This window comes from Pan troglodytes, chromosome 9 (assembly GCF_028858775.2).
Source record: "Pan troglodytes isolate AG18354 chromosome 9, NHGRI_mPanTro3-v2.0_pri, whole genome shotgun sequence".
Taxonomy (NCBI): domain Eukaryota; kingdom Metazoa; phylum Chordata; class Mammalia; order Primates; family Hominidae; genus Pan; species Pan troglodytes.
The window spans coordinates 63,730,551-63,743,695 of NC_072407.2; the positions used below are offsets into that span (position 1 = coordinate 63,730,551).

The 13,145-nt window shown below is 56.5% G+C and overlaps 1 protein-coding gene across 6 annotated transcripts; it reads left to right on the forward strand.

The window, feature by feature from the left end:
• Positions 1-599: 599 nt before the first annotated feature.
• On the forward strand, positions 600-10,451 carry SAXO4 (stabilizer of axonemal microtubules 4). Of its 6 annotated transcripts, NM_001302423.1 has the most exons (14): positions 601-697; positions 1,261-1,397; positions 1,790-1,907; positions 2,134-2,287; positions 4,170-4,298; positions 4,823-4,886; positions 5,284-5,396; positions 5,829-5,888; positions 6,009-6,095; positions 6,433-6,546; positions 6,631-6,725; positions 9,300-9,464; positions 10,021-10,104; positions 10,334-10,448. In NM_001302423.1, the coding sequence occupies exons 2-13, from the start codon at positions 1,289-1,291 to the stop codon at positions 10,088-10,090; spliced, it is 1,278 nt and encodes a 425-aa protein (NP_001289352.1). In that variant the 5' UTR covers positions 601-697; positions 1,261-1,288; the 3' UTR covers positions 10,091-10,104; positions 10,334-10,448. The 6 variants fall into 6 exon arrangements, with proteins under 6 accessions (XP_024202565.1, NP_001289352.1, XP_024202567.1 ...); XM_024346797.3 differs by lacking the exon at positions 5,829-5,888 and having other exon boundaries at positions 600-697; positions 10,334-10,451; XM_024346799.3 differs by lacking the exon at positions 9,300-9,464 and having other exon boundaries at positions 604-697; positions 10,334-10,451.
• Positions 10,452-13,145: the final 2,694 nt, after the last annotated feature.

Sequence of the window (13,145 nt, forward strand, 5' to 3'; positions counted from 1 at the left end):
GATCAGATTTGAACCACACTCTTAACTGCTGCGGTTTATTGGCCCTACAATAATAGTGCCCAGTTCACAGGGTGGTTTGGGGGATTACACGACGTAATGTGTGTTAAAGGGCTTAGCACAGATTTGGCTCCCGAGGAACATAGTAAACGTTGATTTACCGAGAGGCAGAAGAGCGGGATCCACATCCACCCACGTTTGAATCTCAACTTGGCTATTTTCTGATTGCGAGATCTCTGGAGTCAAGTCACTTTGCTTATCTAAGCCTCATGTTCCCCCAGTGAAAATGGGGATAATCATAGCTACTGAAGAGCTGCTCAGAGGATGGAGATAGAGGATGTAAAGTATCTGCCGAGAAGTGGGTACTTTATGGGAGTGAGTGTTCGGGATTATCTTTTATTTTATGTCACGCAGACAGCAACTCTTCCCAGCCCTGTGGAGGAGGCCGGAGGTTGGGGCCGGAGCCCTGGAAGCAGGGCCTTGCTCGGGCAGCTTCTGACCCTCCCCTCCTGGCCAGGTCAGCCCCTCAGTGGGCCCTGGCCCTAGAAGGGCTCAGAAGCCTGGGGACGCTGTTGCTAGGCACCAGTTGCTAGGCTACACATTGTTTCTCCTGCTTGGCCTCCTCCAGGAGGGCTGGCTTCTCTGCAGAGCTCTGCTTCCTGCAGCCTCTCCCCGACCTCAGAGCCTCTGCAGAGGAAAGGTGAGGGTGGGGCCGCTGTGGTTGGGCCTCGGGGAGAGTGCAGCCAATTCCCAGGGGAGGCAGGCAAGGCCAGAGGCGGGCAAGGCCATGGAGATGAGGGAGAGAGAGGAGCCGGGGGCTGGGAGTGAGCGTCTCGGCCTGACTTCTTGGGTGGGGGCCAAGAATTCCCCAGGTAGTGGGTTGTCGGCTCATTCATTCCAAGAGGTGGGTATGTAAGGTTCAGGTCAGGGGCCGAGGAGTCAAACACCTAGGTCTGAATCCCAGCACTACCACCTATTATGGAGCAAATCCTTTATCACTTGGAACCTCACTGTCCCAGTGGTAAATGGGGACAGGAAGAGTTAATAAGAAGGTGTGGGAAAGTGAGAGGAGACATGAGGACTCTTGGGATAAGTGTGGATGGTCGGTTTCGTCCTTAGTTTAGGGACCTGGGAGCTGGGGCAGAGAGACAGAGGCCTGGGAGAAGGGGCCAGCTGCGTTGTGGGCGGGGGGGCAGATCTTCGCCCCTGTGGGCTTCCGAGCCAGGCTTGGGACCCATGAGGCTCCCCGTGCTTCCTTTCTAGGCCCCCTGGGGCCCTGCCCCACAGCATCATGATGGGGAAACTCCCCCTGGGGGTCGTCTCCCCTTATGTGAAGATGAGTTCGGGGGGCTACACAGACCCCCTGAAATTCTACGCCACCAGCTACTGCACAGCCTACGGTGAGGGTGCCTTTGCGCAGGAGCCTCTGCTAGGACATGGGCAGGAAGGGAGGGGCTCTCTCTGAGGGAGGAGCAGCCCCTCTGGCTGTCACACTGCAGAGCAGCTGCTGAATCCGTTTGTCCCCTGGGCCCTGCCCGACTGCTCCCTTCTCTGGTTCTGTCCCTGCAATTCTGTCACTGTGATTCTGCCACACTGACCTTGTCCCCAGCCCACCCACTCCATTTCCTGCCATCACAGTTCTGAAAGGGCAGGCTTGCAAAGCTCCTGCCCATGGCTCTGAGCCCTCCCCGGTCACTGTGACCCCTGTGCCCCTCGGAGGACGCTGGCCCTGCCTGGGAAGCCCTGCCTGTTTTTGACCTTGGGGTCTGTCTCCCCATTACCCCTCTGGCAGGTCGGGAGGATTTCAAGCCCCGTGTGGGCAGTCACGTAGGCACCGGCTACAAATCAAATTTCCAGCCCGTGGTCTCATGCCAAGCCAGTCTGGAGGCCTTAGACAACCCGGCCAGGGGGTACGGTCTGTATGGCCCCTTCCCAGCCCCTGCCCTGCTCATCAGACCAACTCCAGATTCCTTGGATGGGGACCCTGAGCTTTGCCTGCCCTAGGCTGGGGGTCCTGGGTGACTCAGGGCACAGCGGACCTCTGAGCCATCTGTGGGAGGGTGCAGGGAGGAGGGAAGCTCCTTAGCAGAGGACAGAGGCAGGCGGCCTGGGGTTCTAGCTCCTCCTCACCCTCAGGGAACAAGCCCGGGACCATTTCCAGTCTGTGGCCAGCCAGAGTTACCGCCCCCTGGAGGTGCCTGACGGCAAGCATCCCCTGCCCTGGAGCATGCGTCAGACCAGCTCAGGCTATGGGCGGGAGAAGCCCAGTGCGGGTCCCCCCACCAAGGAGGTCAGTGCTGGGCCAGGGCCAGGAGAGGGAAGCCTCAGGGTGGGGTGGGGCTAGGGCTGCACTGCCAACAGTTGGTCAAGGTGGAGGTGACAGGGCATGGAGCAGCCACCTTGTAGGGATGGGGTCCACTCATCTTTCTCCCCTTTGTCCTCATCCTTGTCCCCACCATCCCCACCACCTCCATTCCCTGCCCCAGCCCCACCATTACCTCCACCTCCATTTCCATCCCCATCCCTGTCCCCATTCCCATGAGCCTCACACTCCCGTCCACACCTGCAAGCCCCATCACTGTCCCTACTACCACCACTGTCCCCCCACCATGGACATCCTCACCCCATCTTTTTCATTTCTTTTTCTTTTTTTTTTTTTTTTTTTGAGATGGAGTCTCACTCTGTTGCCCAGGCTGGAGTGCAGTGGCACGATCTCGGCTCACTGCAACCTCCACCTCCTGGGTTCAAGCGATTCTCCTGCCTCAGCCTCCCCATTAGCTGGGATTACAGGCATGTGCCACCACACCTGGCTAATATTTTGTATTTTTAGTACAGACAGGGTTTCACCGTGTTAGCCAGGATAGTCTCAATCTCCTGACCTTGTGATCTGCCCGCCTCAGCCTCCCAAAGTGCTGGGATTACAGGCACGAGCCACCGCGCCCAGCCCCATCTTTTTCATTTCTATCCTCATTATTACCACCCTTCTTATCATCAGCACCACCACCAAAATGGACACTCATTCATTCATCCAGCGAGAATGTTCTGAATATCTCCTTCATATTTGAAGATGATAAGAGCTGGTGGAGTGCGGGGTGGGGCGGGGGTTAGGAAATACAACAGGGAGAAGCAGGGAGGAAGAGAAGTGAAGGAGTTGCAGGCCAGGTGCGATGGCTCACACCTGTAATCCCAGCACTTTGGGAAGCTGAAGCAGGCAGATCACTTGAGGTCAGGAGTTTGAGACCAGTTTGGCCAACATGGTGAAACTCCATCTCTACTAAAAATACAAAAATTAGCTGGGCATGGTGGCATGCACCTATAATCCCAGCTACTCAGAAGGCTGAGGCAGGAGAATTGCTTGAACTCGGGAGGCGGAGGTTGCAGTGAGGCTGAGATTGCCTGGGCAATAGAATGAGACTTGGACTGAAAAAAAAAAAAAGCCAGGCGTGGTGGCTCACACCTGTAATCCCAGCACTTTGGGAGGCTGAGTCAGGTGGATCACTTGAGGCCAACTGCTGTTGGGTCAGCCTGGCCATCATGGTGAAACCCCATCTCTACCAAAAAAATACAAAAAAAAAAAAATAGCCAGGTGTGGTGGCTTGCATCTGTAGTCCCAGCTACTTGGGAGGCTGAGGCACAAGAATTGATTGAACTCAGGAGGTGGAGTTTGCAGGAAGCTGAGATCATGCCACTGCACTCCAGCCTGGGCAACAGAGCGAGACTCTGTCTCAAAAAATATAAGTAATAAATAAATTAGAAGCGAAGGAGTTGCAACTGCAAATCGGGAGGGTCGGGAAAGAGCTTGCTATGGAGACACTGGACAAAAACTTGAGGGAGGCCAGCTCCTCCAGTTGCAGCTGTCTGAGGGAGGAGTGGTCCAGGCAGTGCCAACAGCAAGTGCAAAGGCCTCAAGGTGGGAACAGAAAGGAGACAAGCAGCTAGAGCAGGGTGAGGCACTCAGGTCCTTGCAGGCCACCAGGAGGATGTGGAATTCCTTGCGAGTGTGATGGGAAGGCTGCAGGGCTCTAAGCAGAGAGGGGACATGCAGGTTTCATTGTAAAAGGACCCCCTCTGGCTGCTCTGCAGATACTGCGCTCTGTAAAGGTCAAGGGCAGAAGCAGAGTCAGGGAGTGACTGCCGCCCCCTCACTTGTAATTGGCCCTTCTTCCTCCCAGGTCCGGAAGGTCCATTTCGACACCCAGGAGCACGGGCCTCAGGCCATCACGGGGCTGGAGCCCAGGGAAGTGCCTCTGCTCCACCAGCAGCAGGGCCAGGACCCGCTGGAGCGGGAGAACTTCCGACATGTGAGTGGCAGCCCGGCTAAGGGCTTCGGGGTGGGGCAGAGGAGGGGCCACACCCGCCTCTTCCTCCCACCTCAAGATAAGTATTGCACTGACTCACCCAAGAAGCCAGCTCAGGGTGGGCTCAGGGCGCCAAGAAAGATGGGAGAGCAAAGGATTTGATATTGGCTATTTCCAAAATCGCCTCAATGTGGCTTCTCGCGATTTAACGCTACTCCTCTTCCCCCAGCCTTCCTCCTCCTGCTCACGGCCCCTCCTGGTCTCGGTCCCTCTGGGCCCCCCACTCATTACCAGGAGTCTGGTGTGGGGTGTGACGTGGTATTCATAGTCACAGGGGAACTGTGCTTTGTGCTGAAATTCCTGGCCCTGCGATGTCCCACCCCACAGAGACTTGTGTCCAGGGTGCTGTACTGGCCCACACAGGCTTCCTCAGAGCACAGAGAACCAAGGCGCCACTCCACCGCCGCCACACGCCTTCGGGGCCCTGGTGGGTCAGTGCCCCCATTCCTCCAACCTCTCTGTTCCAGGGCCCACGCTTCATGACGTCAGAGTACAATTCCAAGTATCTCAGGGACCCTCTAGACCAGCCAGGTAGGCCCTGTCTGAACTCACAGCTCCCTTCCAATCTTCCAATCCACCTCCCTACTTCCTACCCCAGGGGCCCTGGAGCTGGCCTAGGACTGAGAAGGCACCAGTGGAAGAAAGAAGGATGCACAGGTGGCTGGAGGGAAGCGCCTCTCCCGGGCTGACCTCAGTACCTTGGGCCTCTCAGGAGGGTGGCTTGGCCGGTGCATGCCCTTCCTGCTGCTCCCTCTCCTGTCCTCCGGCCTGGACTCTGGAATCCTCACCCTGCCACCCACGATCCTCATGGCGCAGGTCTCCAGGATCTTGGGATCCACTCCCTCTGCACCTGCTGGGACACTGAGCCTCTGGAGGACACATGGGTGGGCCAGGTGGCCTGGCAGCACACAGGGCATTTCTTTTGCAGATTTCTTGCAGAAGAAATCGATCGGCGCAAAGGAGGGGAGTGGCTTCACCAAACAGTCCCACCAGAGCCCCATTGTCTTCCAACCGCCCTCACAGGCCCTCCCTGGGGACCCTGTAAGTCGGCTGGGCTCCTGCTAGAACTTTAGGGGGCTTGAAGCCCTCCAGTCTCAGGGTTTCTAGCTTTCCTAAAGAATGTGAGCTGCAGAGCCCTTTGTTCAAACACAAGATGAAAGAGCTTAGGTGAAAACCACTGCTTTGGTCCAAGTCCCCCATTTATAGATGAGAAGACTGAGGTCCAAAGAGATGAAGGAGGTGTAGCCAAGGTCATTCAGAGTTCAGACAAGAGCTCTGGCCTGCTGGTCCCATTCAGAGTCATGCCTTCCCCTGTCTTCTCCCCAAACACTTCCCTTTTCTCAGTGATGCCCATTTGAGCTGAGTCCTCCTCTGTGCTCAGCACAGCAGTGGCCTGGAGGCAGAGTGGGTGGGAGCCACCAGGGGCCCAGGCTGCCTCTGCGGGGCTGACATCCTCTGTGGGCCTCTTTCCAGGCCCTCCTCCCAGGCCAGAGTGTCACCAAGTCAGACTTCCTCCCCAAGACTCACCTACATGTAAGCTGAGCTAGGGGGAGGCTGGGGACCGCCTGGCGGGGAGCAGTTAGAACATGGCTCTGGAAGGTGGTGGGGGAGGCAGCCACATCCTGGTGCCAGTGGCTGCTTTGCTCCCTCCAGGGAGGTGAGTTCCTACCTGTGTTGGCCAGAGGCTCCAAGCGGGAAACAGCCTTCAGCCGAGGGAATGAAAGGATTCTGAACCCCAGAGTGAGTGGCCTTGGCGTCTTGCTCAGAGAAGGGAGAAGACAGGGAGGTTTCTGGGAAGAGGTGGCATTTGGGTCAGGCATTGAAGAATGAGAAGAATTAGGATATTTAGGGATGTGGAGGTAGGCCCTCAGGTGGAGGGTGAAGAGAGCCTGGGCCTTCCTGGGGGCTGGAAGATGAGGGGTGTGGTCTGAAATAGAATTGGCTGGAAGGGGAAGGGAGGGTCGCTGGGGCTGTGGACAAGTCACAGCTGTGTGTGCCTCTGCCTGCTCCCCTCTCCATCCCTGCTGCCTCAGCCTGGCCACCTCAGCCTCCCTTCTGGTGGTTCTGTGCCCTGCAGGTGCCCCCTCACTGCCCAGAACCCAGCAGCGTGAGCCACCAGCAGTTTCAGCCACTTCATCGGATGCAACAGACAAACGTTGCCCTGCTTGGCCGGGAGACTGTGGGGAAAAAGGTGAGACTTGCTACACCCAGCCTCCACCCCCAAATCCCCACCCCTTCTGACCTGACAATTCCCCTGTCTACCCCTCTTGTGCAGGAGCCCACAGGGTTCAGCCTTAACAACCCCATGTATGTCCGGAGCCCCTGTGATCCTGACAGGGATCAGCGATACCTGACCACCTACAACCAAGGGTGAGGTCCGCTTCCTGGTCCAAAGCTGAAACCCATTTGAGAAACAGACTGAGACTGGGATAAGTAATGAGCTCACAGCCTTGTGGAGAAGATCAATGCTGAGTGAATGTGGGTTCCCCAGAAGCAGACCCTAAGCCAAGGATTGGAGTGCAAGCATGTTATCAGGCAGTTATTAGGCGTGCGGGAGTGGAGAAGAGGGATGAGGAAGGGAAGGCAGCAATAATGAGCATGTTACTAGGCCAGCTATCCCACTGGGAAAACTCTAGAAAACAGTGTAAAGCACACAACTCAGAACTACCCCAGTCAAAGGTGAGAGAGCTGGGGTATTTATACCCCCACATCCATCGGTCATTGGTTAAAGGCTATCCCCAGGGCAACATTAAAGCCCAGGTGCCTCCTTGCTCAGGCAAAGCAGCTTCTAGCATCCCAAGGGTAGCTTTCCCACAGAGATGCAGGGCATTGGTGGCCAGGCTGGTGGGCATGGAAAGAACAGGGCAGTGCGAGGGAGTCTGGAGCAGCAGCATCTGCTAAGACATTCCATCCAGCCAATGGTTGGTGGGCTCGATGCTCCCTCAGAAGGTAAATTCTGTGCTGTGCATTCCCTGGGTTAGGAGTGACTGTCCTGGGCATCAGGGAGGGCTTCCAGGAGGAGGTGGCCCCAGAGCCATGGGGAAGCCTCCTGGGGCCAGGACTGGGTGGGGAAAGCATTATAGGAGTGGTATAAAGGAAGTGTAATTCTTCTTCTTCTTCTTTTTTTTTTTTTTTTTTTTTGAGATGGAGTTTCACTCTGTCGCCCAGGCTAGAGTGCAATGGCGTGATCTCAGCTCACCGCAACCTTCGCCTCCTGGGTTCAAGTGATCCTCCTGTCTCACCCTCCTAAATAGCTGGGATTACAGGCATGTGCCACCATGCCCAGCTAATTTTTGTATTTTTAGTAGAAATGGGGTTTCGCCATGTTGGCCCGGCTGGTCTTGAACTCCTGACCTCAAGTGATCTGCCTGCTTTGGCCTCCCAAAGTGCTGGGATAACAGGCATGAGCCACCGTGTCCTGCCAAGAAGTATAATTCCTTTTTTTTTTTTTTTTTTTTAAGATGGAGTCTCTCTCTGTCGCCCAGGCTGGAGTGCAGTGGTGCGATCTCGGCTCACTGCAAACCCCGCCTCCCGGGTTCACGCCATTCTCCTGCCTCAGCCTCCCGAGTAGCTGGGACTACAGGTGCCTGCCACCACGCCCGGCTATATTTTTGTATTTTTAGTAGAGACAGGGTTTCACTGTGTTAGCCAGGATGGTCTTGATCTCCTGACCTCGTGATCTGCCCGCCTCCAGGAAGTATAATTCTTAGGACAAACTCCGAGCAAGGAAGCGCAAGCTTTCCTCACAACATCAGTCACCTGTGTCCACCCGGCTTCCTCTCCAACTCCTGGTCCTTCAAGGTGTCCCTGCCACCTCTCTGTCCCCTCCTCCTGCCCCACCCCCTGCTCCGGGATACCTCCCAGAATCCATTCATGGAATAGACTTTAACTGAGCCCTGACTGGGTGCCAGGCCCTGCTCCAGGCCCTGGGAATGTGTGTGCAGCTCCTGCCCTACGGAGCTCAGACCTCTGCACGGGATGAGACATGCATGTGGCTGCAGCCAGTTAGCGAGAGCTGTTAGGTAATGGGCAAAGAGAAAGGGATCGCGAGGGCTGCAGTGCGCACGGGTCGGATTTGAAATCGGTGGCCTTGAGCAGGTGACGTTTGAACTGAGACTGAAAAGAGGGGAGGGCAGTGGCCTGGAGGAGCAACAGAGTCTGAGCTGGAAGGGCCGTTTGTTGTCCTCTGGCCTAAACCCTGAGGCTCAGAGGGGAGGAGCAGAGCTTCCGCCTGCACAGCAGACTCAGCACAGTGGCCGCTCCAGTTCCCACGGAGGTGGGGGAGGGCCAGAGGCTCAGTCTGGGTGTGAGGGGCAACGATGTTCTGACCCCGTCTTAGGCAAACACCTCCTCCTGTGGCTCTGGCAGAGACCAGCTCCAGCCCTGTCTGCTGGGTCCTTCCAGCCTGTCGTGTCCTGTTGTGTCCTGAGCTCCTGCTGGCTGTCAGGCATGCTTGCTGGTGCTTCCTGGTGCGCGCAGAGCCCCGGGGTTGTCATCACTGATTCCTGCATTGATCTGTCTGCACCCCCTCTTCATAAGTTCAAGGGTGGGACCCCCTTCTTACTTGTCTTTGCACCCTCTGGACCTGGCTGTGCTCAGTGAAATGGAAGGAAATGGAAATGAAATGGAAGGAAAGTTAAGTGCCCAGAGAAGTGGATGAGACGGGGTCCCCACCCCAAGGTACTGGCAGGCCAGGGACAGGGGCATCACTGAAACTGTCCTGTTACACTCCAAAGAGTGTTTCAGCGTCAGGTGGAGGGGAGGGCAGGCTTTTTGAGTAAGAGTTCCCCCAGTGGACGTGGGCTTAGGGAGAGCCAGACGAGGAGGACAGCATGAGCAAAGGTGGGGAGGCTGGGCGATCTGAGGGTCGATGGAGAAGGGCAGCAGGGGTTGCAGAGGTGGGCAGAGTCCAGCTTCCAGCCAAGGACCCCTCCTCTCCTCCAGGTACTTTGAGAACATCCCCAAGGGTCTAGACCAGGAAGGCTGGACTCGAGGTGGCATCCAGCCCCAGATGCCAGGAGGCTACGCCCTCAGCCAGCCGGTCAGCTGCATGGAGGCCACCCCCAACCCCATGGAGAGCCTGCGGCACCTGCATCCCCACGTGGGAAGGTGGCACCACCCCCAGCTCTGTTCTTTCTCCCTATCCCTCATCCAGGCCGTGTGCCAGGCCTTTCCCTTCCTCTCCTCTCTTGCTCTGTCAGTCCGGTTCATTCCTATGAGAGGCCCATCTCCTCTGGCTGGCTCTGGTGTCCCTTCTCCTGCTAGCACAGGCTCCTCCCCTCCTCTCCCTCCAGTGACCCCTCCCTCAGATGGCTCCTCCTCCCTCTCCTGCCCCTGTTCCCCAGGCCCGGTGGACTGGATGGGGAGGATCTGAGCAAGGGGCTCTGGGGTGGTTCAGATCCAGAGGGGGATGCGGGGACGGATCCAGAGATGAATGGACTGTGGTTCGGCCTCACTCAGCTCCTTTCTGCTCAATTCAATTCCTCAGAAATTACATTTATATCAACAATGGCCCAGAGTTGGCAGGCAAAGAATGTTTGTGGCTTGGCTGCCCTGGCTGAACCCTGGCTATGCTCTCTCAGGGAGGGTCAGGCAGAAGACAAGAAGACAAGGTCCATGCCCTGCCTGCCAACACCCCCAACACTCTCCTCTTGCCTCCCTGCAGAACCCTGACCTCAGCCGACCCCTTCTACCAGAACACACCTCACAGCAGCCGCTGCGTGGCACACAGCTGAGCCCTGAGCCCTTGGTAAGGGGCTGGGGACCCCCACACTCAGCTGCTCTGGTTGTGTGGGCAACCGTTATGGGCCAGCCCTGCCTCCCAAGCCCTGGGTTAAGCAAGTCCTGCCTGGGGACCCCCCTTCCAAGTGGGGGGTGACAGATCAGGGGGCCTCTCAGAACCCCTTCTCTGCCAGGCAAGCACACAGAACCACCCCAGAGCCCCTCGCTCAGGCCTCGCCTCTGCTTCTCCTCTACAGGTTTGTCAATCCTAGGGGACAGGAGCCAGGCTACTGTCTGTACCCCCACTCCATCCCCCAGGGGAACACCCCTGCCCAGCTACTTTCCTAATGAAATAAAGAGCATTGAAGCAGAGAAGTGTGACATCACTATCAGGGTGGCTGGAAAAAGGAGGGGCGAGCTGGGGTGGTGGGTGCAGGGGTGGAGAAGCTAGGGCCAGATTTGGAGTCGGAAGGGCTCGGCTAGAACCTCTGAGGAACCATGACACGATGGATAGGCACTTCATTCTCCACACTCAGTTTCTTGTCCTGTAAAGGGGTCCTCTATGGCCTGTGCTGCTTGGGAAAGTACTTGGTCAAGTGTGGGTGGAAGAACCCCAGGGGAGGGGCAGGTGGTCCAGAGAAGGGGAGGGAAGCAGACGCAGGGCAAGGGGACAGAGGAGAGTCTTGGATGCATGGCCACCTGGATACCAACACGGGGGTGGGGGGCTTGATCACAAAGGCTGGTGCCAGTCTCCGTCCCAGCCAAGGTGACCAGAGCAGGTCACCTGTTTGTGAGAAAGAGAACAAGCTGCCCCTTAGGCGGATGTCCCAGGTGGGCGCAGGCCCTGATGAGCCAACATCCTGTGTGGGAAGAGAAGGGCGTCTCTTCCTCCAGATGTTGCAGCCTGACACAGGCCCCCAGCCTGCAAAGACAGCATCTGGGCCAGCTCTCAGCACCTTTTGTCACCTCAGCCAGGTGCATTTGTGCAGTGCACAATACTACAACTGTATGCTGTGGCCCTGCTAGCACCAGCTCCTTATAAATGAGAAGTGTGAACCCAGGAGGGTGCGTGAGCTGCTCGGGGTCACACAGGGCAGAAAGGCAGGAGCAGCGCTGGGTTGGGGATATCCCCTGTGCCTTGCAGCCCTGTCTGGGCATGCAGAGGGGGTGTCCTCCGAACCCTTGCCTCCACTTGTGTTCCTTAGTGGGGGTCTGTGAAGCAGCGCTGCTGGCCCCAGAGCCTGGCTGTACCCAGCACAGTCTTGAGCAGCAGGCCTGGGGGCTGTCCACAGCCTGGCTGGGGCTCCATGTGGGCTGTGGGTGGCTCCAGCTGGTCCCAGCATGAGAGGAGGGAAGCAGAAGACACAGAGTCTCAGAGCCAGACTCAGGACCCAGCGACAGCCCAGACTGTGGGTGGCGACCTGCCAGTCCATGCCCCAGCATTAGGAGTGAGTCTCCAAAGGGACTGGGCTGGGCCCCAGCCACGGCCATAGTAAGGAGGAGAGTGAGCGAGTGTGGGATCAGCCAGCCTCTTCCTGCCCAAAGACACACACACACACACACACACACACACACTCAAAAGCATATGCAAATACAAACACACATGTGCACACAGACCCCTGAAGGCACACACACACACATCTAGGCACATAAACGCCAACGGAAGTACACACAGACAAACTAACACAACCACACACACGGAAACACAGACAAACTAACACAACCACACACACGGAAACACAAACAAACGGGCACAAGCACCAGATCTTCACATAAACACCCAAGACTCTCAGACACGCACACACACACACGGCCAGCCTATACCACTGATATAGTTTGAGTATTTGTCCCCATCCAAATCGCATGTTGCATTGGAATCCTCAGTGCTGGAGGTGGGGCCTGGTGGGAGGTAATTGGGTCATGGGAGTGGATCCCTCATGGCTTGGTGCTGTCCTCACTATAGTGAATTCTCCTGAGATTTGGTTGTTAAAAACTGTGTGGCACCCCCCACCCCTGGCTCCTGCTGCTGTGTGTGAAATGCCTGCTACCGGCTGGGTGCAGTGGCTCACGCTTGTAATTCCAGCACTTTGAGAAGCTGAGGCAGGCGGATCACTTGAGGTCAGGAGTTTGAGATCAGCCTGGCCAACATGGTGAAACCCTGTCTCTACTAAAAATACAAAAAAATTAGCCGGGCGTGGTGGCGGGTGCCTGTAGTCCCAGCTACTCGGGAGGCTGAGGCAGGAGAATGGCGTGAACCTGGGAGGCGGAGCTTGCAGTGAGCTGAGATCGTGCCACTGCACTCCAGCCTGGGCGACAGAGCAAGACTCCGTCTCAAAAAAAAAAAAAGAAAGAAAATACAAAATATTAGCTGGGCGTGGTGGTGCGCGCCTGTAATCCCAGCTACTCCAGAGGCTGAGGCACGAGAATGGCTTGAACCTGGGAGGCAGAGATTGCAGTGAGCCGAGATCACACCACTGCACTCCAGCCTGAGCAACAGAGTAAGACTCCATCTAAAAAAAAAAAAGAAATGCCTGTTCCCCCTTCACCTTCCACCATGAGTGGAAGCTTCCTGAGGCCTTCCCAGAAGCAGATGCTGTTGCTATACTTCCTATACAGCCTGCAGAGCTGTGAGCCAATTAAACCTTTTTTCTTAGAAATTACCAAGTCTCAGGGTTGGTTGGTTGGTTGTTTTTGAGACAGGGTCTCCCTCCATCGCTCAGGTGGGAGTGCAGTGGTGCAACCATGGCTCTCTGCAGCCTCAACCTCCCGGGCCCAAGTGACCCTCTCATCTCAGCCTCCTGAGTATCCGGTACTACAGGCTCACACCATCACACCCAACTAACTTTTGGTATTTGCTGTAGAGATGGGGCCTTTCTATGTTGCCAAGGCTGGTCTCAGACTCCTAGGCTCAAGCGATCCTCCCACCTTGGCTTCCCAAGGTGCTAAGATTAAAGACATAAGCCACCATGCTGGACACACAGACACAAAAACAGATGTACAGAGACTTACAGAACAGACACACAAACACACACACACACACACACACACACACACGGCACCTCCCTCATC